The 24,905-nt window shown below is 40.8% G+C and overlaps 1 protein-coding gene across 1 annotated transcript in view; it reads left to right on the forward strand.

Moving 5' to 3' along the window:
• The window catches only part of LOC114702841 (lysine-specific demethylase 5C-like), a 39,449-nt gene that overhangs the window by 9,997 nt on the left and 4,547 nt on the right, over window positions 1-24,905 (forward strand). The window contains 20 exon segments of the mRNA XM_028883414.2: window positions 615-694; window positions 696-741; window positions 836-886; window positions 889-1,016; window positions 2,182-2,340; window positions 4,501-4,509; window positions 4,662-4,673; window positions 4,675-4,755; window positions 4,757-4,774; window positions 4,894-4,972; window positions 4,975-5,054; window positions 9,795-9,973; window positions 10,065-10,227; window positions 18,625-18,744; window positions 18,853-19,047; window positions 22,434-22,615; window positions 22,694-22,818; window positions 22,969-23,116; window positions 23,764-23,869; window positions 24,454-24,812. Coding sequence (XP_028739247.1) covers window positions 615-694; window positions 696-741; window positions 836-886; window positions 889-1,016; window positions 2,182-2,340; window positions 4,501-4,509; window positions 4,662-4,673; window positions 4,675-4,755; window positions 4,757-4,774; window positions 4,894-4,972; window positions 4,975-5,054; window positions 9,795-9,973; window positions 10,065-10,227; window positions 18,625-18,744; window positions 18,853-19,047; window positions 22,434-22,615; window positions 22,694-22,818; window positions 22,969-23,116; window positions 23,764-23,869; window positions 24,454-24,812 — 2,320 coding nt within the window.

The raw sequence follows: 24,905 nt of genomic DNA on the forward strand, positions 1-24,905 counted from the left end.
TTCTTATCTCACTCTCCCAGCTCTTGGAGATTCTGTCTATACAGCTTGATGGCAAGTGTCACATCACTTAATAGTGTTTTTTTGTTGAGTTTTCTTGTTCATTTGTACATGGGTGTGTACACAGGGTGAGAACATATCAGTGCATGGCAGCTGTAACTAACTAGAATTGGTACTCTATCCTATTTTTTATTATTATTATTTTTTGTATGTGTGTGTGTGTGTGGTGTTGTGTTTGTGGGTGTGTCCATATCTGTATTTCTGCTTTGGTAAGCATGTACTAGAGGGACAGTTTACTGGAGTTGGTTCTTCTCTTCTACCACCTGGGTCCCAGAGATTCAAGTCAGGTTGTCAGTGAATGGAAGCAAGCACTTAACCTGCTGAGTCATCTTGCTGGCCCTTTTAAAGATAAGGACTTGGGGACTTATCCTAGTCTTTCAAAAATTAAACTCTGAATTTTTGCCTGGCCCATCTGTGCATGAGTTCTTGGTACAAACTTGCTGTTGTGTGTGTGTGTGTAGATATGGATATGTAGTAATATGTCTCAGCTTTCTTCTTTAGGTTAGGTAGTGCTCCAGATAGTAGTCTTGACACATTTCTTTCCTGCTTTCCTTCGCACCCGGAACCCACAGAGGAAGACATTGAGAAAAATCCCAGAACTGAGAAGCTACAGATTATATGGAGGTCTCCAAGATTATGATGGCTTGGGCCTTATGGCCAAGGATAAAACTCTTCGAAAAAAAGGTAAGGTCTGAGATACTGGGGATGACTTTATTGGAGGGGGGGCAGGAGGTAAATGTCTCAGATTTAAATATAGAACCACTTTTCTCTCCTACAGATAAAGAAGGGCTTGAGTGTCCCCCCACTGTGGTGGTAAAGGAGGAATTAGGTGGGATGTGAAGATGGAATCAGCCTCGCCTAAGACCTTCCTAGAAGGCAAGGAGGAACTGAGTCACAGCCCTGAGCCCTGCACCAAGATGACCATGAGGCTGCGAAGGAACCACAGCAATGCCCAGTTTGTAAGGACCCAGCCCTGACTTCCTAGAGCTCTGCTTCTCATCCTTCAGTGAGCATTTCTCCAACATGGCACTGGACTAGGTTGCTTTAAGTAGAAAAGTGGGTCTAGAGGGCCCTGCCTACAGGTAGCTTACTTAATTGGGGAAAACAAGGCCAGCTAATTTGGAATAAAGAACAAGAAAGAGTAAGCAGCTACTGTCCATATAAAGTTCTAGAGGGGTCCAGCAAAGACTCCTATTGTCCAGTGCTTCAGGTTAAAGGCTAAAATCTTCATTATCTTCATTATCATGCATGATCCAGTCCTCGCTGACTCTAACCTCATTGTCCAGCATTGCCTACCTCTCTTCTCTTCTATAGCTGTTCTGAACTACTTGTAGGTATATTCATTTTTTTTTTCAAGAGATGAGCCTTTATTTCTTTCGTAATCCTGCATTCCTTGCACATATGGTTTCTTCTTCCTCAGAGAATTTCTCTTTGTGCTCTAATCCAGTTGCCAAGCACTAGCTTCCTTTAAAGTTTCAGGTAGCTTCAGATGTCCCCTTCAGAATGACATATTTCCTCCTAGAAGTCCTCCCTCATCTCTAATTAATAAAGTGCTGCTTCTTTCTCTAGGTTCCCACAATATTTCTTATTGGCTACTATGGCAGTTTTCAATTTTATGAACATTCTAAATACTGTGCCTTTTGAAGGCACATACCAGATCTTCCTCATTTCTGTGCCATAGAATGCAATGTTTATTGAATGAATAAAATGAAAAGATTGAAGACTAATAAGACTGTTTCTTGCAGGGTGGTGGCAGCATACACCTTTAATCCCAGCACCCAAGAGGCAGAGACAGGTAGATCTCTGTGAGTTCAAGGTCAGCCTGGTCTACAGAGCAAGATCCAGGACAGCCAAAGCTACACAGAAACCCTGTCTCAAAAACCAGAACAAAAAAAAAGACCACTCTGCTCTTTTATCTCTACTTGTTTGAGGGAGGTGGTACATACATGCAGCTGAACTCCAGACCTTGAATGACTAGTTTGTATAGGACCATGAACAACCAAGCCAGCAAACCCCTCTGGCTTCCAATGGAGAACTCTCTGGAATAGGATATTGTCTGGAGGGGCCTGGTATTTGAAGATTGGGCAGGGCCTATATTGATAACCCTTTGCTTCTCTTTGGCAGATTGAGTCATATGTGTGCCGAATGTGTTCCCGAGGAGACGAAGATGACAAGCTTTTGCTGTGTGATGGTTGTGATGACAATTACCACATCTTTTGCCTGCTGCCTCCTTTACCTGAGATCCCAAAAGGTGTCTGGAGGTGTCCGAAGTGTGTCATGGCGGTAAGACCTTCCCAGTCCCAGTCCACATGGAATATCTTACTTTCCTTTGTATAGTCTAAAGGGAGTCTCCTACCTCAGCTATATATAATATTATGCTTTGGGACTTCAGATTGAGGCTAGGCTTTGCAGAACTTTGTGAGAAAGAGGAAGAGAAAATGTAATTTATGCTCCTGTCCTGTGAGAGCTCCCAGACTATCTATGGGATATCACAATTAGATGGGCTGTGTGTGTGGATGGATTATGTGTATTGACATGTAAGCAGATGTTAAAACTGATGTTAGAAACCCTCAGTTGAGTAGTTGACCAGATAGGACAGGTAGGGGTTTGTTTGTTTGTTTATTTGGTTGGTTGGTTGGTTGGTTGTTTTGTTGAGATAGTGTCTTACTCTGTAGCACAGACTGGCCTCAAACTCACATCAGTCCTCCCTCCTCAGCCTCCCAGAGCCTGAGATTATGGGTAGGAGTCACCATGCCCAGGTCAAGGAAAATTAAGAGTGGTGATTAGGAAGATGTCAAGAATGAGCTTTAAATGACAGGTTTAACTATTTATCTACAGATAGACCATATAGCTATTTTATTGAATCTAGAGCTTTGAGCATGCTAAGGAAGTACTCTCTACCGCTGAACTATAGTTCCAGCCTGTGTCTTATTTTTTATTTTGTTTTTGAACTTACTTTGTGCCCAGGCAGGCCTTAAACTTGTAGTCCTCTTTCAGCCTCCCAAGTAACTGGAATTGTGGGCTTGCACCATCAGTCCCGGCTAGAAATTAAAAAAAAAAAAAGTTATGTCCTTTTGATTCCCAAGTATTTTCTTTTTCTTTTAAGACACTTAAAAACTTGTTCATACTTTATAAAGACTTGTAACTTCATACCTTTTCTTTATTAAATGAATTAAAGATATGAAGTTTTCATCAAATGGGTATAATGATTACTCACTTTCCTCTTGTTAGGGTATTTAGATTTGGTTTTCAATGATCAAGGCAGTAGAAGATGTCCATTGGTGTTCTAAGTAGGGAAACAGTATTTTGCAGGAAAAGAGATATTCAGGAGAGAAAGTGCCTAGGGGAGGTAGGTGTAGTGTGGTAAGGAGGAGCCACAAAAGTAGCAGTGCGAGCCAAGTACCCAAGATGTCTGACAGTCATTTCATGGCTTTCTCACCTTTGTCTGTATTCTCCATGCTCCTCTACATTTCCCTCTGGGTTTGTGGGCCTCAGGGTTTGAGTAGCTAGAATTATAGGCTTGTACCACTGTACCTGACTTAGAGTTTGGGTGTGTGTTTGTTTCAGTGTTGAGGAATGATCCAAGAGTTTCATACATTCTGGACAAGTGTTCTAAAGTTGTGTTTTGACATCAGTAAAAGTAAGGAGGAAAGGGGCCAAGAGTATAGCTCAGTGGTAGATGCCTGATTAACATATATAAGGCTCTGGGTTCAAACCCCAGCACCCCAAAAAAGAAACATAACAGAAACAGTATTAGAAGACATTCCCATGGAGAACGAACTCCGTGAGTATGTTAGTAACTTTCCCATTGCTATAAAGGTATCTGAGAGAAACAGTTTACTATTTATTTAGCTATGTGTATTTTATTTTATATGTATGAGTGTTTTGCCTGTGTGTACCTTGCACTGTGTGCATGCCTGGTGCCCACAGAGGTCAGAAGAGGGTTGTGGATCCCCTGGAGTTGGAGTTGCAGATGGTTATGAACACCATATGGCTGTTGGGAACTGAATCTGGATCTTCTGCAAGAGCAGCAAGTGCTCTTCAACTGCTGAGCCATCTCTCCAGACCCTGAGAGAAACAATTTAAAGGAAGAAAGATTTTGGCTTACAGTTGTAGACATTTCAGTCCATCATGGTGGGAACATGCTTATAGTACAACTCACATTATGACAGCTAGAAAGCAGACAGAAAGACACTGTTGGACTGGGGAAAGATACTGCCTACAAGAACCAACTCCTGACCTACTTCCTCTAGCTAGGCCCTGTCTCCTAAAGTCTGTAGAGCTTTCTGAAGTAGCACACCCATCTTGGGATAAAGTCTTTAATACTCGAACTTTTAGGGGAGGGCACTTCATATCCGAACCCTAACAATGAGCAGAAGTATAATACAAATTTCGTGTGGCATGAGTATATGATTAAGTTGAGTTGTAAGAAGGGAAAGGTAGAGCTGTAAAGTAACGCTGGCCAGGAGCCTTGCAGGCAGACCTAGGCTCTTCTCCTCCCTACTCTATTCCCATGTTTCCGTTCCCTTGAGACGATTCGATTCTCTCTTTTGCCTCTATTTTTATGACTTGTTCTCTCTCTTTTGGATTTTAGGAGTGATAAGCGGCCACCTGAAGTCCTTTGGCTTTGAACAAGCTACCCGGGAATATACTCTGCAGAGCTTTTGGGAGATGGCTGACTCCTTTAAAGCTGACTACTTTCAACATGCCTGTGCATGTAGGTGATGGAGGCTGTTGGTAGTGCTGGCTTTTCATGGCACTGTACTGTGCCTCTCCTGAGTTAATATGGCAGGTATAAATGGGCTTTTGATCATCTGCTATCTCTTTGTTCCCTAGATTGGTACCACAGAACTTGTAGAGAAGGAGTTCGTGGTGTCTGGTAATAGCATTGAAGAAGATGTGACTGTTGAGTATGGGCTGACATCCATTCAAAGAATTGGCAGTGGTTTCCTTCTGTCAGTGACAGTAAACGACATCTAACCCAGAGGAGGAGGTGAGTGGGCGATTATCATGGTTGTTTATGTCAGCTGTATGAGCTTGAGCAAGTTATTTAGTATCTGAAAACCTGTGTCTTTCAGGATAATTATGCCTGCCTCAAGTAGTTACTTTGCATTTACATAAGTGCTATATGTAAAGAACACAGCCTAGGTAGTATCTGAAATGTGCATGTATAAGATGCTTTTCTCTCCACCCCTGAGCCCCATTTCTGAATTGTAATGTGGAGATATACCTACCATGCAAAATTTGTCTATAAGAAATTATGTGAGAATAGATAAAGTGACTAAGGAGTACTTGCCCTTTCATACATGTTCAGTAAGTAGGGTTTGTGTGCACAGGTAGAATTGAAAGTCCAGGCTTGACTGAGGGGAGAATGTATTTTGGTTGGAGGCGGTGAGGAGTGTGGGTTTGTTTTGGTGGTTGTTGTTTTGCTTCCCCCCCCTTTTTTTTCTTTCTTTGTTTTGCTTTTTTTTCCCTTTGTTTTGGTGTTTCTGTTTTTTTTTTCTTTTTTTTCTTTTTTTTTTTTTTTTGCTTGTTAGGTTTTAATTTAAACTTGAAAATTGGTTCATAAAAATACTAAAAAATATAAATATTAAAATATTGGAGCAGAGAGATGTTCAGTGGTTAAGAGTATTTGCTACTTTGCAGAAGACCCAAATTTGATCCAGTGCCCACATTGGGCAGTTTACAACTTGCCTGTAACTAGAACTCCTCAGAATCCAATATTCTTTTCTGGCCGCCATTGTATTTAGGTGGTACACATGCATACCAGTTACTTAAAAATAAAAATTAATCTTACTGGGTGGTGGTGGCACACTTTTATTTATTTATTTTTAAGGATTTATTTATTTATTATGTACACAGTGTTCTGCCTGCATGTATGCCTACAGGCCAGAAGAGGGCACCAGATCTCATTACAGATGGTTGTGAGGGTGGCGCACACTTTTAATCCCAGCACTTGAGAGGCAGAGCAGTGCATCTTAGGAGCTCAGGCCAGCCTGGGCTACAGAGCGAGTTCCAGTACAGCCAGAACTGTTACACGAGAAACCCTGCCTTGAAAAACCAAAAATAAGTAAATAAATAGGAAAACCAAAAATAAATAAATAAAATAAAAATTAAGCTCAAAAAATAAATTATTTGTTTTTATGGAGTGATGTTTCTAAAACATGTATGCATTGTGTAATTAGTGCATATCTTCTAAAACATTTTTATTTCTTTATTATAAAACATTAAGCCGGGCTGTGGTGGTGCATGCCTTTAATCCCAGCACTCGGGAGGCGGAGGCAGGTGGATCTCTGTGAGTTCGAGGCCAGCATAGTCTACAGAGTGAGTCCCAGGAAAGGCGCAAAGCTACACAGAGAAACCCTGTCCCGAAAAAAACAAAAACAAAAAAACATTAAAATCCTTTCATAAAGCTTTTTGAAATATATAGTACATAATTATTGTTTCTAGTAATCCCACTGTGCGATAATGTACTAAAATTAACTACTTCTAACTTAATATTCATTAATCTATTTGTGTATCTCTCCCTCCCCTTTGCACTGCCCTGTCTCTAGGAACCAGCTTTTTACTTTCAGTATCTAAGCAATCAATTTTTTTTTATATTCCACATTAGAGTGAGATTTGCCTTCCTATGCCTGGAATGTAGTGATCACCAGTTTGATCTGTGCTGCCACAAATAAACAGGATTTCATTCTTTTTAATGGCTGAATAGTATTCCAATATATGTATTATATATTACCTTTTTTTCTTGGCTGTTTTGTAAAACAAGCAAGTAAAAACAAACTCCCATGTTACAGTAAACATGGGAGTACAGATACCTTTGCAACATACTGATTTTGTTTCTCTTGGTTATGTAACCTGTAGTGGAATTGCTGAATTATATGGTAGTTTTATTTTCCTTTTTTTTTAAAATAAGAACTTCCATACTGTTTTCCAGCATGGCTGTACTGGTTTAAGTTTTTACTACAATATTCGGGGCTTCCCTTTGCTCTGCATCACTGCTAATGTTGATTACTATTTTGTTATACTGGAGATTGAACAGAGGGCTTTTGTGCATGCTAGGCAAATATTCTGTCACCTGTTTTCATCCCTTGTCTATTTGCCTTCTTTTTTTTAATTTACTAAAACTTTGTTATAAAAAAGTTACAAATAAAAATCGTCACACAGAACTGTGATTATGAAGCCAGGTGATACCTCATTGTGGGTTTGCTTGTGTTTCTTTGATTAATGATAGAGCATTTTTCATATACTTGCTTGCTGCTTGTATGTTATCATTTTAACAATTATTGAATATTTCAGTTGTTGATAACTTTGTTTATATCTATCTGTTGTCTGTTTTAAAATCTGGTCATCTGCTTTTTTTTTTAAACTGTGGTTGTTCATGTTAGGCAAATAGTTTGCAAATATTTATTCTGTATATTCTCTTTGTTGTGTTTTGTATAATGTTGGGTTTCCTAAAAAAAAAAATTTATTTATTACACATACAGTGTTCTGCCTACATATATCCCTGCAGGCCAGAAGATGGCACCAGATCTCATTACAGATGGTTGTGAGCCACCATGTGGGTGGTGGGAATTGAACTCAGGACCTCTGGAAGAGCAGCCAGTGCTCCTAACCTCTGAACTATCTCTCCAGCCCAGCGTTTTTTTTGGACATAGGATCTTGCTATGTAGCCCTGGCCTGGCCCTCAGCATAGGCTCCTATTAAACTTGTGGCAGTCTGTCTTTTTCTTAGCCTTCTGAATGCTGGGATTACAAGCATCTATCTCTAGCTTGCCTTTGTTTTCTTTGCTGTGCAGAAGCTTTTTAGTTTGTTGCGGTAACATTTATCTTTTTGTTGTTGTTTCTTGTGCTTCTGAAGTTTTGTACAAGAAATTGTTGCCCGTTTTAGTGCCCTGTAACATTTTCCATGTTTTGTTTCATAGATTCATAGTTTTAAGTCTTACATTAAAGTTTTAATCTGTTTAGAGTTAAAATGAGATGGAAGCCTAGTTGTTTTTTTTGTTTTTTGTTTTTTTTGCATATAGCTGTTCAATTGATCTAATGTCATTTATTAGAAAGACTACCCTTTTCCCAGTATGTGTTCTTGTGTTTTGTTTATTGTGTTGTTTCGTTGAGACCATGCTTCACTATGTAGCCCTAGCTGGCCTAGGAACTCACTATGTAGACCAGACTGGGCTTGAAGTCACAGAGGTCTGTCTGCCTCTGCCTCCTGAGTGCTAGGATTAAAGGCACGTACTGCCACATCCAGTTTCATTTTATTTATTTATTTTTTATTTTTATTTATTTTTTAAGATTTATTTATTTATTTTGTATATAGCATGTATGACTACAGGTCAGAAGACGGCACCAGATCTCATTACAGATGGTTGTGAGCCACCATGTGGTTGCTGGGAATTGAACTCAGGACCTCTGGAAGAGTAGTCAAGTGTTCTTAACCTCTGAGCCATCTCTCCAGCCCCTCATTTTACTTTTTAACACAGGGTTTTTCAATGTAGCCCAGGCTAGCCTCAAATTTGTGAACCTCCTGTTTCAACCTCCCAATTGCTAGTATTAACAGGTATGTTCTACATCATGTTCCTAGGACCTTTGTTGAAAACCTGTCGGCAGAGCAGGCCTTATGGTAGATACGTATCCATAATCTTCCCGAAGTTAAAGTGATTTGAATTGAAATTTTCTGTGTGTGCGTTTTTGGGGAAGAAGTGTAGAAAACTCATACGTTGTTAGGTATGATGCCAAACTGTATATAAAAGCAAGTAACCTGCCGGGCGGTGGTGGCACATGCCTTTAATCTCAGCACTTGGGAGGCAGAGCCAGGTGGATCTCTGTGAGTTTGAGGCCAGCCTGGGCTACCAAGTGAGTTCCAGGAGAGGCGCAAAGCTACACAGAGAAACCCTGTCTCGAAAAACCAAAAAAATAAAAATTAAAAAAAAGCAAGTAACTTAAAATTTAAGTTCTTGTTGAGTATGATCACTCACTCTCAGCCCTTAAAAGGCTCAGGTAGCATTATTGTGACTTTGATGTTAGTCTGGGCTATACAATGAGATCCTGTTTCAAACTAAAAAAAAAAAAAAAAAACAAGCCCGAGGAGATGGCTTAGTTTTTAAAGTGACTGCTGTGCTAGCATGAGGCCCCAAGTTTGGATCCCTAGCAACCTCATAAAAAGCCAGGTGTGGTAGTTTGCCTCTGTAACTCTAGTGCTGAGGGAGATAGACAGAGGCAGGGAAATCGGCAGTCAGTTTAGCCAGTTGGTGACCTCTGGGATCAGTGAGAGATCCTGTCTCAAACAACAGCATGGAGAGTGATACAGGAAGATACCTGATGTTGACCTCTGGCCTTCACGTGTATGTTCACAAGTGTGCACCCACAAAAACATAGACTCACAATACACTATACACGAGAGAGAGAGAGAGAGAGAGAGAGAGAGAGAGAGAGAGAGAGAGAGAGAGAGAGAGAATAAGAAAGACAAAAAAAAATGCTGGGCTTGGTAATTTAGGCCTATAATCCCATCTGCTCAGGAGATTGAGGCAAGAGGATCACAACCTCAAGGCCTGCCAGGGCAACTTAGGAAGATCCTATCTCCAAATAAAAAGTAGAAAAGACTCAGGGTACAGTGGTAGAACATTTGCCTAACATTTGTGAGGCCCAAGGTTCAATCCCCAGTACTGGGGTCGGGGGAATGCTCACTTCCTTAGCATAATCCTCATCCTTTTGTACAAATATTTGATCTGACAGGAGTATGCTACGAGTGGTTGGAACCTGAACGTGATGCCTGTATTGGAGCAGTCTGTACTGTGCCACATCAATGCAGATATATCTGGCATGAAGGTACCCTGGCTCTATGTGGGCATGGTCTTCTCAGCCTTTTGCTGGCATATTGAGGATCACTGGAGTTACTCCATTAACTACCTCCACTGGTGAGTGGGGCCAAGCTGGGGAAACAGTTAGGGTGGGCTCTCTACATAACCATGTATATGACCATTCTGTATCCCCTTTTAACTTGAACAGGGGTGAGCCAAAAACCTGGTATGGGGTCCCATCACTTGCAGCAGAACACTTGGAAGAAGTGATGAAGAAGCTGACACCTGAGCTTTTTGATAGCCAGCCTGATCTCCTTCACCAACTTGTCACCCTCATGAATCCTAACACCCTCATGTCCCATGGTGTGCCGGTGAGTACCCAGGAACATAAGCCAAGGATAGGAATGATGTACTGATGACGTTTGTGGTAGTAATTGTAGTCCTTACTTGTGATTTATCACTGCCTTTTCTTACTCCTGTTCTGCCTTGAGTGGGCTGTAGGTCTGATTGCTCTGATATCCATGGTCATCATGGTTGATTAAATAAACAGTGTGATAGAGTTCTCTGGGCCATGTGTTTGAGGGAAGTACCTCACGGATGCCTTATCATAGCTAGCTTCCAGCTAGTGGAAAAGGGAAATGGAGGAAGGACAGGGCTAGAAAGTCTCACTTTTCTTTTTAATTGTATTCATTTGTGTGTGTGTGTGTGTGTGTGTGTGTGTGCCTGAGTGTCTGTATATACACCATGTGCATGCAGTGCCCATGGAGGCCAGAGAAGGGTGTTAAATCCCCTAGAACAGAAGTTATAGGTGGTTATGAGCCACTATGTGAGTGTTGGGAACCAAACTCAGATCCTCTGCAACAGTAGCAAGTGCTCTTATCTGCTGAGCTATCTTTCTGAAACAAGGAAGGAAGAAGGAAGGGAGGTAGGTAGGTAGGAAGATAGATCATTGATTCTCACATGAATTTCTTCTTCCTTTACCTTATTTTTTCATATATGTTTGGATAATGTTTTTTTTTTTTTTTTTTTTTTTGGTTTTTCGAGACAGGGTTTCTCTGCGTAGCTTTGCGCCTTTCCTGGAGCTCACTTGGTGGATAATGTTTTGTAATAACTTTTAATGACATTTAGTCAAGGATCAGGATATCTAAGGAATTAGACATGGGAAATTGCATCTAATAACATTAGTGCAGATAACATTCTGCAACTTGGGGGCTGTCCTTTTCCTTCTCTCCCTAACCACATTTAAAGATTTCAGGACTAAGTGGTAAAGGAGAACTGCAGAGCTTAGTGTTTGGGGGGGGTGTATGGTGTATATGAAGCACCACACCACCAAGCAGAAAATGGTCATGGGCCCTTCCATTTCCACTGATTCACAAGTAGAGATTGGCTCTAACCTTTCCTCAGACTTTTTCTTCCTCATCCGTAGCATACTTCTTGTCTATAATGTAAAGGAAAACAATAGGATAAAAGAGGATTTGCTTAAGGATTAGGGCAGCTAAGATACAGAGTGAGGCAGGGGTCAGAGAGCTGTTCTGTACTTAACCTCTTTTAAAAAATTATCACTGACATTCAGACATGCACATTATTTCCACCTCCACAGTATTTTTCTTGTTGATGGTTTACCAGCTTCTCTAGCCAGCTGCTGTTGCCTCTGACTGCCCTGCCCTTATAGACTGAGTAGTTCTCAGCATCTCTAGCCTCTTTGGATTGGCAGTATACATTTCAATCCAAATCACCTGTGGCTTTCATGTGCCTACTTGGCAGGCCACAGTTTAGTAAGCTATGTTTAGGGCTTTGTATCATGTCATGTTGTGTGGGTTGTGTCCACACCCCACACCCCACCCCCACAATACACTACGCTTCCTTTGGGAAAGGCCATTACTTTTAAAGAAACACACCTCCTTTCCAAAAAGTGGAAAATAGGACATTCCCTATTCCCTCCATCCTAAACATTTGTTATATTTCCATGTTATTTTTTATGTAAAGTTTGATGTAGTAATAAACTGAATTTTATAATCTCTTGTATTTATGATCTAGAACTGCACTGTTCAATTTGATAGCCATTAGCCATGTGTGGCCACTGAACATTTCAAATGTGTCTAGTCCCAGACAAAATGCACTGAGTATAAAATGGATGTAGGAATTGAAGACTTAATATTAAACAAAGAATGTAAAATATTTCACGAATACTTTTATATAACACCTACACACTGCGATGACAGCATTCTGGGTTTGTTAAATAAAAAGTTAGTTTTTTACCTGTTTCCTTTTACTTTTTTAATGTGGCTACTAAAGAATTTTAAAGTGGCCAGACTTTGTTATGTGCTGTATAATCTGAGCTGTTTGAGAAGCTGAGTCAAGAGCATCCTAAGTTCAAGACCTGCAGCTTGGTAGAACATTTGTCTATCATTTACAAGGCCCTGGGTCCAGTACTCAGTACCAGAAAAGGAAGAATATTTTTTTCTAAGCACCTTTGTGCCTGGTATATTTCTCTTGGACAGTGCTGCTCTAGTATGGTTTTATAACTGCCATTGTCTTTTTTAAAGACAGCTTTATTGCAATATGGTTTACAGTCTGTAAAAGTCACCTACTTTAATTATATAATCTAGATGTTCTTACAGAGGATTGCTGTCGTCACTGCAATCCAATTTTAAAACATTTTGCCACCCCAGAAAAACCCTCTGTAAAATACTCATTTACAGTCATTCTTCATTCTAGCCTGTAGGACTAGGTATCCATTCAATTTATTTTCTAGTTCTAGATTTGCATTTCTTGTTAGTTCATACAAGTAGAATACTGTTTGGTCTTTTGTGGGAGGCTTCTCTCAGTGTGTTTTCAAGGTTCATCCGGGTTGCAGCATGTATCTGAACTTCATTCTTTTTGTGGCCCAGTAATGTTCACTTCACTCCGGGTTTAAATTTTTGTTGTTATTTATTCATATTTCTCATTTTTCGGCCAGTGAGATGGCTCAGCGGGTCTTACCACCCAGCCTAGAGACATGAGTTTGATTCTGAGGACCCACATGGTGGAAGAAAAGACCTCCTTTTTAATAGCTGTAGAATAGAATGACTGCTTCTTGTTTATTTTGTTGTTGAGATAGTATTGCAGTGTGTAGTAGCCCAGGCTAGCCTTAAACGCTCAGGCTGGCTTCAAACTTGTGTCTCTCCTACCTCAGTCTTCCAGATGTTGGGATTGTAGGCATGTACCACCACATCAGGATAGAGGTGCTTTTTCATAACCACCACATAGGAAACGGTAAAGTAACATTGGCAAATGAGCTTAAGAGGAAATCAGGAGCATTATTTTCCTAGGTCTGCTATCAGGGACTTCCCTGGAACTTGGCTTTTGCATCCATGAAATTAGAAAGTCTGGGAGTAGATTGTTCAACAGATATTGCTGAAGTTCTTTCTGTGTGCAAGGTCACTGGTTACCACCCTGAAGGTCAATAAAGTAATTCCTGCCTTGGGTGTGTAAACATGAGTGGAAGACAGAGAACATTAAACAATTAAAATAAGTTGAGAGACGTCATAGAACAGCAGACTGGGCCATTTAGGACTGGGGTACCTGGATCAGGTTTGTAAAAGTATTTATACCAAGAAGTTTCACAAAAATTTTAAAGATGAACATCCAGTGCCCAATGCACAGTCCTTGATAAAAGAGTAAGAATTTGCCTGCCTGCCAGACTCATGACTCTTTATCCATGTAGTCATGGAGTTTATTCCAGAGGGGCTTGGGCAAGGCATGCCATGGTCAGAGTTAGATTTTTTTTTTTTTTAAACAAAACATTTCTGGTGGAGGCCATAGCAATTATAAAAACAAGAAATATTTCAAAACTTACTGCTTTAAGAAGAAAATGTGATGGTGATACATTATGAATGGGAAGATTTATATTAGATGTTGATTTACCTCAAATTATTCTGGAATACTAGCAGAGGAATTACTAGGCTGAAATAAACTATTTTATTGATATGTATTAGCAGGTTAATGAGCTGTATGTATAGTTCAGAGATCATGGCTTTAATTGTTAGCACCAAGTAAATATATAATAATAAACAAAAAGAAAATGCATTTCTGAGAGAATTTGATTCTTAGCCTGGTACTTAATCCTTTTACTGTGTATTGGCTAGCATTGAATGTTCATCTTTAAACATTTTGTGAAACTTCTTGGTTAAAGAAACAAATTAAAACAGCTGGCGATGGTGGCGCATGTCTTTAATCCCAGCACTCTGGAGGCAGATGCCGGTGCTTCTCGGATTGGGGGGGGGGGCAAATTAAACATATAAATGGCTCCTTCCACTCCTTATTGAAACCCAGTAAAGTGACAAAAAGGGATTTTTTTAAAAAGATAAATCATAGAGATGAGAAAACAGAATAAATTGTAGAGGTGGAGAGACAATGATAAAAAAAATTTTTTAATTGACATTTTAAAGATTCTTTTTAGGTTTGTATATGAGTTTTTCCTGCATGTATATATATGTACACACACACACACACACACACACACACACACACACACAAATACACACACACACACACACACACAAATACACATGCACACAAATGTATGTTCCTGATGCCTGAGGATGTCAGAAGACATCAGATCCCCAGAACTGACTGTAGTTACAGAAGGTTGTGAGCTACCATGTAGATGCTTGGAATCAAACCTGAGTCCTCTATAAGAGCAACAAGTGCTCTTAACCATTGAGCTATTTTTCTAGCCCCAACAATAAAATTCTTGATACTAGAGAGCAGACAGTACAATTCAGTCTTTTTTTTTTAAGTTAGATTTATTTTACTTTCATTAATGTATATGTGTGGCTGTGTGTGTGTGTGGGGGGGGTGCCCTTGGAGGCCAGTAGAAGATGTTTTAATCCCCTGGACCTGGAGTTACAGGAGGTTATGAGCTGCCTGATGTGGGTACTGGGAACCTGACTCAAGTCTTCAGTTAGAGCAACAAGTGCTCTTAACCACTGAGCCATCTCTCCAGCCCTGATCAATTGAATCTTAAGCTACTACTGAGAACGTATGAGAACCAACGTGATTTAATACTTTATAATCACTTAAGGGTTATACGCAGCAGAACCTGGCATTCTGAGGGTAGTGATGGATGGATTCATATCTGTATAAGAAACAGATTCCCATCATTTGTGTCTGATGATGTGACATTGCCTCACTTCAGAGATTTATTTCTGAAATTAGAACAGAGGGTTGAGATCTCCAAGGTACAGTTAGTACAGTTAAAGGTAGAATTGGGGTAAAAATAGTAGAATTCTCCTTTGTGTACATACTAGATTCCTGACCACCTTCCTCCACTAGGCTGTTAGCTTGCTGACAGCTGGGCCATTTTCTGCAGACAGAAAGTATGAGTATTTTTTAGGAGGGAAGGGGAGTTTGGGAATCTGACTAGTGTAAGAAGAAGAAGAAGAAGAAAAAAAAAAACTCTAGAATTTCCCAAACTAAATGGTTTATCCAGATCATCCATCCTTCAGTGAAGCTCACAAGTTGATAAATGTCACCTATGTACTTTCTTGGAGCTTCCATTCAGCCTTTTTTGTCTCTTAAAAATGAGTAGGCACCAGGCGGTGGTGGCGCACGCCTTTAATTCCAGCACTTGGGGGCAGAGCCAGGCAGATCTCTATGAGTTTGAGGTCGGCCTGATCTACAGAGTGAGTTCCAGGACAGGCACCAAAACTACACAGAGAAACCCTGTCTCGGAGGGGGAAAAAGTAGACAAGTTCAGATTATCTGGTAATCAAAATGAAACAAAAACCCTAGAAAAAAATAGAACCAAATAGTGAGAAGGCAACTTGGAGGAATAGACTAGGCAGGGAGGGGTAAACTTTAAAAGGAAAACAACCCATTAATACGTTCAAAAGTCTATTATTTTGCTTTCTGTAGTTTTAGTTATCTGTGGTCAATTGCAGCCCAAAAATATTTAGTAAGAAATTCCAGAAGTGAACACTTGTTTAATAAAAATGATATGCTATTCTGAGTAGAATGATGAGATCTCATGTTACTATGTTCTGTCCTACTTGAGGCATTAATCAGTTTGTCCAATGTACCACGCTCTAGATGCTACCCATATTGTTAGTCACTGAGTCTGTCTTGGTTATTAGATTGACTAATTGACTGACTAAGTTATGGTAGTGTTTGTTTTCAAACAACCTTTGTTTTACCTAATAATGCCTATAAGTGCAAGGGAGATGTAGAGAGGTCAGATATGACAAAGAGAAGCTATAAAGTTTTTGGGTTTTTTTGTTTTGTTTTTCTGTGAAAAGTTTCAACTTAAGGAACGAAAAAAACTTATGCTAGGGTTGCTAAGATCTGTAAAAGGGAAAAAATGGTGCCAGTTTTGTCATATTGAAGATTATAAAAGGTACATTGTCAAGATGGAGAGGTCCCATCAAATTCCTATTTGTATGTATGTGTAGGAAAAATGACATTATATGTGGGGTTAGGTTCTGTCTGGGGCTTCCACTGAGTCTTGAATAAGTGAAACTGCAAACCTGAAGAGCAGTATGCCGTTTTAAACAGCATAAAGAGAACACTGGGCAGTGGTGGCACAGGGAGGCAGAGGCAGGCAGATCTCTGTGAGTTCAAGGCCAGCCTGGTCTACAGAGTAAGTTACAGGATATCCAGAGCTACACAGAGAAATTTCTCTCTCTCTCTCTCTCTCTCTCTCAAAAAAAAAAAAAAAAAGTGCATATAGAGAACATGCTGAGCTCTTGGGACATTGAAATTTTGATAACAAAAGTGAAATCCAAAAGATGAGGGCATAGAAAATAAGTACTTGAAATAATAGAATGAAAAGATAAAAATGAAAAAAGGTAGAAAAAAAATTATAGAATCTATACAGTAAGTTTAATATTCAAATAACAGAAATTAAGAGTAAACAAAATAGAATTATTAATAAAATTATTGAAATTTTTAAAAATGAGATTATTCTTATTTTATATGTATGGGTGTCTTGCTTGCATGTATGTCTGTGCACTATGTGCATTATGGGTACCTGTGAAGGCCAAAAGAGGGCGTTGGATCTGCAGGGATTGGGATTGCAGAAATTTGTTAGTCACCATATGAGTGTTTGTTATTGAACCTGGTTCCTCTGGAAAGTAGTCAGTGCTCTTAACAGCCGAGCCACCTCTCTAGTCCTAAAGAAAAATTCTTGAAGGATTGTTTCATGAATCAAAGTGGCCACCTAGTTAGTATACAAATAAGACAGATCTATACCAAGATATATATTGTGAATATTTTTTGTCAGACATTGAGAGCAGAATTGTATAAGCATCTTGAAGAAGAAACAGGTTTAATTCAGAATTCTTTTAACAGCACTGAAATCTAAAAGACTTCAGAAAGAGTTCAAAATGAGCTGGGCATGGTGATACATGATTCTCAGTAATTGTGAGACTCGAGTAGGAGACTTGCCTCAAGTTCAAGGCTTCCCTGGACTATATACCGAATACTTGGCCAGCCAGGCTAGGGTAGTAAGACCCTGTTTAAACAACAAAAGCCCTTCAAAATGATTTTCATTTTGGAATTCTATATGCAGTAAAGTAAGTGTAAGAGTTAGACTAAACACCTCCCTTCCAAATAAGCTGCTTCTGACCATATTCAAACACAGCAAAGGAATAAATCAACAAAGAGAAGAGCATAGGATCTAGGAAATGAGATCTGTCACAGGATCTAGGGAAGAGAATTGGTTCAGATGAGAAAGATAAGAAATCTGCATGAAGCTAGATGTGTTGATACACACCTGTAATCCCAGCACTGGCTTGGCTGAAGCAGGATTGTGAGTTCAAGGCTAGTCTAGGCTACATATGTAATAATACCCCTATATCCAAAAGCAAAATCCTCAGAAAACAAAGCTGAGAGACTTACAGAAAGGTTTAAAAAAAAAAAAAAATGTATAGGAAAGGATGTTTGGGCTTCTTATCAGAAAGTTAGGGTTCAAGTTAGTATACGTATAGAAAACTAAGCAAATTGATGAAATGGATGCTGTCCTCTGAAGCTGGAGTTATAGGTGGTTATGAGCCACCAGTGTGGGGCTGGGAACCCAACTCAGGTTCTCTGTAAGAGCAGTGAACATCCTTAACTGTTATGCCATCTTTCTAGCCAGATAATGCTACTTTTTTCTTTTCTTTTTCTCTCTCTCTTTTTTTTTTTTTTTTTTGAGGCAGGGATTAAATGTGTGCCCCACCATGCCTGGCTGACGATGCTACTTTTAATATTTTTAATATAGTCCAGATCCATATTATTATTTTGAGACAGGGTTTCTCTGTGTAGCCCTGGCTGTCCTGGTGCTGGGATTAAAGACATATGCCACCACTGCCAGGCTCAGATCCATATTATTTAGAGTGGTTTAGGCTAATACTCAAATAATCAGAAGAGATGAACGTGATTGGCCCTGGGAAAGAGACATAACAGCACCTGCTGGTTTTATAACCAATATCATAGAAACATTTGACTCTCCAAACCGAGTAATAAAACGAATGACTATTAAAGTGAAATTATGGTCGTCATACTGGAAAGTGATATTTATAATTTTATTAAAATATTAACAGGAAAGTTGAAGTGATTTGATGCATATATTTCCTACCTCTTGTGACTCGAATCACCTTTCAGAACAGAGGCCTGGGATTCTGTTGTCATACTCTGTTCCCTGAAGCTTTCCTCTGTCTGCTTTAGGACCCTGCTCTTAGGTCAGGTTGCTGACAACTAGAAAACCTCGATTTAGCTCAGTGGTCTTAGCCTTTTTTGTGCCCCCTTAGGTTGTTCGAACAAACCAGTGTGCAGGAGAATTTGTCATCACTTTTCCTCGTGCTTACCACAGTGGTTTCAACCAAGGCTACAATTTCGCTGAGGCAGTCAACTTTTGTACTGCTGACTGGGTGAGTCTGGAGTGTGGTGGCTGGTAGGGAGAAGCAGAAAGGTTGTGGGGAAGCCAAGGCACCGCTTCCATCAGGCTTGGCTAAGTTCAACTTTGAACCTGTCCACAGCTGCCTGCTGGGCGCCAGTGCATTGAGCACTACCGCCGGCTACGAAGATACTGTGTATTTTCTCATGAGGAGCTTATTTGCAAGATGGCTGCCTGTCCCGAGAAGCTGGATCTGAACCTAGCAGCAGCTGTACATAAGGAGATGTTCATTATGGTGCAGGAGGAGCGGCGTCTACGAAAGGCTCTACTGGAAAAGGTGAGTGGTAGTGCTTTTGATCAGGCATCCTAGCCTGGTAAAGGTTGAGGAAGACAAGGTTAACTTCCAGGGATAGATGTAGCCTTTATTCTTGGAGTGTAGTGAAAAGAGCTAGATACACCTGAATTGAAAACCACGTTCTATTCTCAGTGCTTACAGTGCCTGGCAACATTACACAAATCAGTTTATTTCACTGAGGGTAAGCTTCCTCATCTAAAAAATGGGAAATTCTGTTTGTCTATTTAGGTACCTAAGTGAGTTATGGATATTTGTTCAATAATAGCAGACTGTGGTTATAGATGCTATGACCCTTAATGCAAATGACCCACTAAAATAGGCAGGTATAGGAAACCCCTGTTGCTGATCATTTTGGTCATTTCATCAGGTTACTTAAAATGTGATAGTCTCGATTTCTCACCTTGTAAAATGGTAATAAATTCCTAAGTTTGATTTTGTTTGTTTTCAAGACAGACTTTCTCTGTGTAACACACCTGGCCATTCTGGAACTTGCTCTGTAGACCAGGCTAGCCTCTAACCCAGAGATCTGCCTGTCTCTTCATCTCAAGTGCTGGGATCAAAGGCATGGGCCACCACACCCAGATTAAACTTGTGTTTATAATGGTAGTTGTAAAGCTTGAGTGAGTTGATACTTGTAAAAGAATCTATTATTACCCTTGCAATGTAGTAGCTGCTAATGTTAGTAGTATTAATGCATGAAGAAAATGAAGTGTGGACTGTTTCTTAGGAAATTCTATTTTATTTACTTAATTTACAAAAAATTTACTTAATTTTTTGATCCTTCACAATCTCCTGAGTCCTGAGATTAATAGGTATGCTCCACCATACCTAGTTCTCTTGAATTTCATTTTTAAGATTTTTGTTGTTGTTGTAATTTATTTTCGGCTGAGTGTAATGGTGCACACCTTTAATTCCAGCATTCCAGTGGCAGAGGCAGAGGCAGACAGATCTCTATGAATTTGAGAAAGGCCTGGTCTATATAGTAAGTTCCAGGCCAGCCAAGGCTACATAATAAGATCCTGTCTCAAGTGCAGGGAGAGGTTCTATTTATTTTTATGTGTATAGGTCTTTTGCCTGCACATATGTAAGTGCGGTGTGTGTATGCAGTATATAAAGAGGGGGATTAGAGCCCCAGGAACTGAAATTACAGATAGTTGTGAGCTGCCATGTGGGTACTGGGAACTGAACCTAGGTTCTCTGCAACAGCAGCAAGTGTTCTTAACTGTTGCTGAGTCATCTCTCCAGCACCCTCCGCTATTTTCTTACTTTCCAATGTTCCATTCATTAACTTGGGTAAAATAATGTTATCTAATAGAAAGTGATCCTACTTCAATAGATTTTCCATAAGCATGTGTCAGTTGTGTGTGGCTGAGTGGCTGTTGTTATAACTGCCTGGTTAGGGAACTGCTGTAATGAGGATCCTCTATGGATGATGTGGAAGGTTTAGTATTATAGCTTAGTGGCAGAATGCTACCTAGCATGTGGAAGATAACTGGTTTGATCCCCAGCATTGCAAAAGAAAGAAAAGATTACAAAGGAATGCTGGTCCTAAGAGATCCTGAGAGGCCTGTTTTCTGGGTAATGCATTTTTAGTTTAAAATTCATATATAGGCTGGCTATGGTAGTGCATGCCTATAATCTCAGCATTTGGCAAGCAGGGAGAAGAGGACTGCCCTAAGTTTCAGGCCAGCCCAGGCTACATAGCAAGGCTTGTCTTAAAACATACACACATAAATATACACTCACAATTTTGCTGTGAGTGTTAAATATAGGCCAAGTTTCAGCTATAGTGATGTTGGAAGGCTGGAGCTTCTCATTTGTTGTATTGGTTGGTAAATCTCTTGACTTTTTCAAGTACTTACTCTCTATGTTATTAAATGATGGCCCCATGCTGTGCCACAGTATGAAAAGAAACAAAATGAAGGTTGAAAGAAAAAAGACCTACCTTCCCATTTGGACAGAATTTTGAACAATTGGCACTTAACACAGAGATGGGTTCTGACACCATAATCTTGAGATCCTTAAGATAAGATGTGTGTTTTTGAGTATTTCTTTGGATATGACTTAGTATGTATGTATACATATCTGTCATCTGAGAACTCTAGGGGCTTCACCCCTCCAGCATTCTCTAGCTTTGGATTCAAAATTGCAGTCAAATCCTCACTTTGACAAGCTGTGGCTTTCTCTGCTATCCTTTAGTAAAATGAGATGTGCTTATGTGATGCATATTCTTACTAAATACTAGAGCTAATAATATTTGTTGAGTACTTCATAATTCATAGTGTTAATGTATATTAAGTTCTTAATTGAAATACTTAGAACAATCCAGCAAGGATGTTAGTTACTGCTGACAAGAGAAGCAAACAGATCCAGAAGATTGAAATCATATTCTCGTGATGAATAGGCTATCACAGCCGTGTTAGCAGCAGTCTGTTTTTAAAGTTGGTATGTAAGACAAAACTATTGGAGCCAGCATTTCTTCTTAAAATTCCTAAAGTTGCTCATAATTGTTGTCTTTCAGTGACTCCAACATATTTGCATATTTGGCTTTTCTTCATTTTAGGCATGGATTGCTTTTTTTAAATAAAACAAAACATGCAGTTGTTTCTGTAAGCCCTATTGGTGCCCAGTGTTTCCATTTGCTAAGCAGTAGTTTTTGGAACAGTAAATGTTGAGTGACTGAAGCCAGCATTGTTTCCTAGGACAGACCTTCTTCCATTTCCACCTCTCTGCTGCTTAGTCCACACTCTTTCTCTCTCTCACTTATAGGCCCTTTGTTCTCATTCTAATCTTTTTTGTTTCTTTTTGTTTTAAATATTTTATTTAATTGTTTCTTTCATTGTTGGGTGGGTGCATGTGCAGTGATGATCCTGTGGAGGTCAGAGGACAGCCTTTTGAGAATCCATTTTCTCCTTCCACCTAAAAACATGTCTGCTGGGGATTGAACTCAGCTTGCCAGGCTTGTACAAACAAGTGCCTTTACCTGCTGAGTCATCTGGCTTGTCCTTGGTTTTGTGAAACAAACAGCTTGTTGGCATTGAGTTCACAGTAATCCTTCTGCCTCAGCCTTCTGAATGCTAAATTACAAACAGTTGTCATGATGCCTAGCTCCTAATCAGAATCTCACCCAGATTTTTCTATCTTTATAATTTTTTTTTGTCCTGAAGTCCACATTGATCTGATCAATTCTGATTCATCTGAACCCCTGCTTTGAGATTGTGGACTTGACAGAGGGCAGATGTGATGTGAAGTTTGCCTTCTGATCTCCATGACCATCATCGTAGATTTAAGTTACTCTGTGATAGCTGAGATGGGGGTTTCTGCCACCATGTCTGCTTCTGAATAATGTGTGGATTTTATACCCTCAGGGTATCACCGAGGCTGAGCGAGAGGCTTTTGAGCTGCTTCCAGATGATGAACGTCAGTGCATAAAGTGCAAGACCACATGTTTCCTATCTGCCCTGGCTTGCTATGACTGTCCAGATGGCCTTGTCTGCCTTTCTCACATCAATGACCTCTGCAAGTGCTCCAGTAGCCGGCAGTACCTTCGGTAAGTCTAGGGCCTATCAGCAGGAAGTTAGGAGAGTGCAAATTTGGGCTACAATGTGCTTTCCCGTCCTTTTCCCAGGTATCGATACACCTTGGACGAGCTGCCTGCCATGCTGCATAAACTCAAAGTTCGAGCTGAATCCTTTGACACCTGGGCTAACAAAGTACGAGTGGCCCTGGAGGTGGAAGATGGGCGGAAGCGCAGTGAGTGATTCTGCGGGTAGGGCGGTAGGGGTGGGGTGGGAGGGACTCTGCAGACAAGTTCGGTTGTCTTTTCTTCTGTATCCCTGGCCTTTTCCCTCCCTCCGCCTTTACATAATGCTGCCTACTCTTGTTGCTCTCATTTTCCTCCAGGCCTTGAAGAACTGAGAGCACTAGAATCTGAGGCCCGTGAGCGAAGGTTTCCTAACAGTGAGCTGTTACAGCGGCTGAAGAACTGCCTGAGTGAGGCAGAGGCTTGTGTGTCCCGGGCTCTGGGACTGGTCAGTGGCCAGGAAGCAGGGTATGTTGGTGTGAGCTGTTGCAGCTACTGAAGTGTGTTACAGTGGGTGGGTCCCATGGAACAGTAGCAGGAAATTGCCAAGTGTGAGATGGCCTGGGAAGTACTGCAGAGTGCAAGACAGGCAACTTTTCGTGGAGGAGAGCCTTAGCAATAAGAAAACTTAGAAGTGTTTATTTTATCAGTGTCTAGAAGATTTGAGAGGTAGCTTGAGGGATTTTGTGGACAGGGAAGAGTATGGGAGGTTTAGGGACTAGAATAGGACACAAGAAAACCTGAACATAGTTGCAGTAGAGGGTGGGTTGTGAAGTCTAAGAGCTGGCGCTGTAACTTAATGCTTACCTAGTATATGAAGCTCTGGGTTCTAGCTCCGGCTCCATGCGAGTTAGTGGAGGATGGAAAGTCTGCCTTCTGTTATCATCGGTTAGTTTTTAAGCTCCTTCACCCTCCAGCTGTTTCTCTCTCTCTCTGTCTATCCCTTCGTCCTATCAATATGCTTAGATTTGAAAACTCTCCCTGTAGCCAGGGCAATTGTGGGAACATTGAGGTACAAGATCAAAGTAGAACACATATGGTGAGGAATGGTTTGGGCACAAATGGAAGGAGGGACCTGGGTTTGGATCTGAAATCTCATACATGAAACTCCATAGCCCCGACAGGGTGGCTGGTCTGCAGATGACCCTGGCAGAGCTACGGGCTTTTCTGGACCAGATGAACAACCTGCCTTGTGCCATGCACCAGATTGGGGATGTCAAGGTAAGGAGAGGTGGGCTTAGGTAAGACAGAGTGCATGTGTGAGAAATTGTGGGAAGTATGGGCAAGTTTTTAGATTTGGGACTTGGGACAGGGAGCAGGAATGTAAGTACAAGATGCTGAGTCAAGAGAGGGTTGGTCTGAGGAAGTAAAAGAGGAGGGAATAAGGGTGTTTGTTGGGCCCTGAAACAATAAATAAAGTTTATACAAATAAAAGTAGGATGGAGAAGGCAGGGACCCCAGAGTGAGCATGAAGGTTTATATAGCGTAGTACTTAAGGTAGAAGATCTCTTAGTGCTTTGAGAACAGAATCCCATGTCAAGATAAAGGAAAAGTACAAAGTTTTGATCAATCATGTATAAAAGTGTCTAGGAATGTGCATTTTAATATATTCCCCAGGGCATCGAAATGAGCAGTCAAGTGATGAAGGAGCTACTGTTTTAGATTTCAGAGAGCCAGAGTTCAGGCCATGGTAGATCTCCTTTTCTCAGAAGGTTGTGTTGGGAGGCACTGGAGCAAGGATGTGTAGTGGGGCTTCTTAAGTGGCCTCAACTGAAGGGTTTGTTCTTCATCCTGTATTTTGGTAGGGTATTCTGGAACAAGTGGAAGCCTACCAGTCTGAAGCCCGTGAGGCCCTGGTCTCACAGCCCTCCAGTCCAGGGCTACTGCAGTCCCTGTTGGAGAGAGGGCAGCAGCTGGGGGTAGAGGTACCTGAAGCCCAGCAGCTCCAGCGACAGGTGGAACAGGCACGGTGGCTGGATGAGGTAAAACGCACGCTGGCTCCCTCTGCCCGAAGGGGTACCCTGGCCACCATGCGGGGACTGTTGGTTGCGGGCGCCAGTGTAGCCCCTAGCCCTGCTGTGGATAAGGCCCAGGCAGAGCTTCAGGAGCTACTGACCATCGCTGAACGCTGGGAAGAGAAAGCTCACCTCTGCCTGGAGGCCAGGTAAGTCCAGCCCTCCCTGCTAGTCTTTACCTTCAAAATTTAGTGGAGAATCTGAAAAGAATGGCTGTGGGTGGCTTTGGGCATCACACCTAC

This window comes from Peromyscus leucopus, chromosome X, assembly GCF_004664715.2.
Source record: "Peromyscus leucopus breed LL Stock chromosome X, UCI_PerLeu_2.1, whole genome shotgun sequence".
NCBI classification, from domain to species: domain Eukaryota; kingdom Metazoa; phylum Chordata; class Mammalia; order Rodentia; family Cricetidae; genus Peromyscus; species Peromyscus leucopus.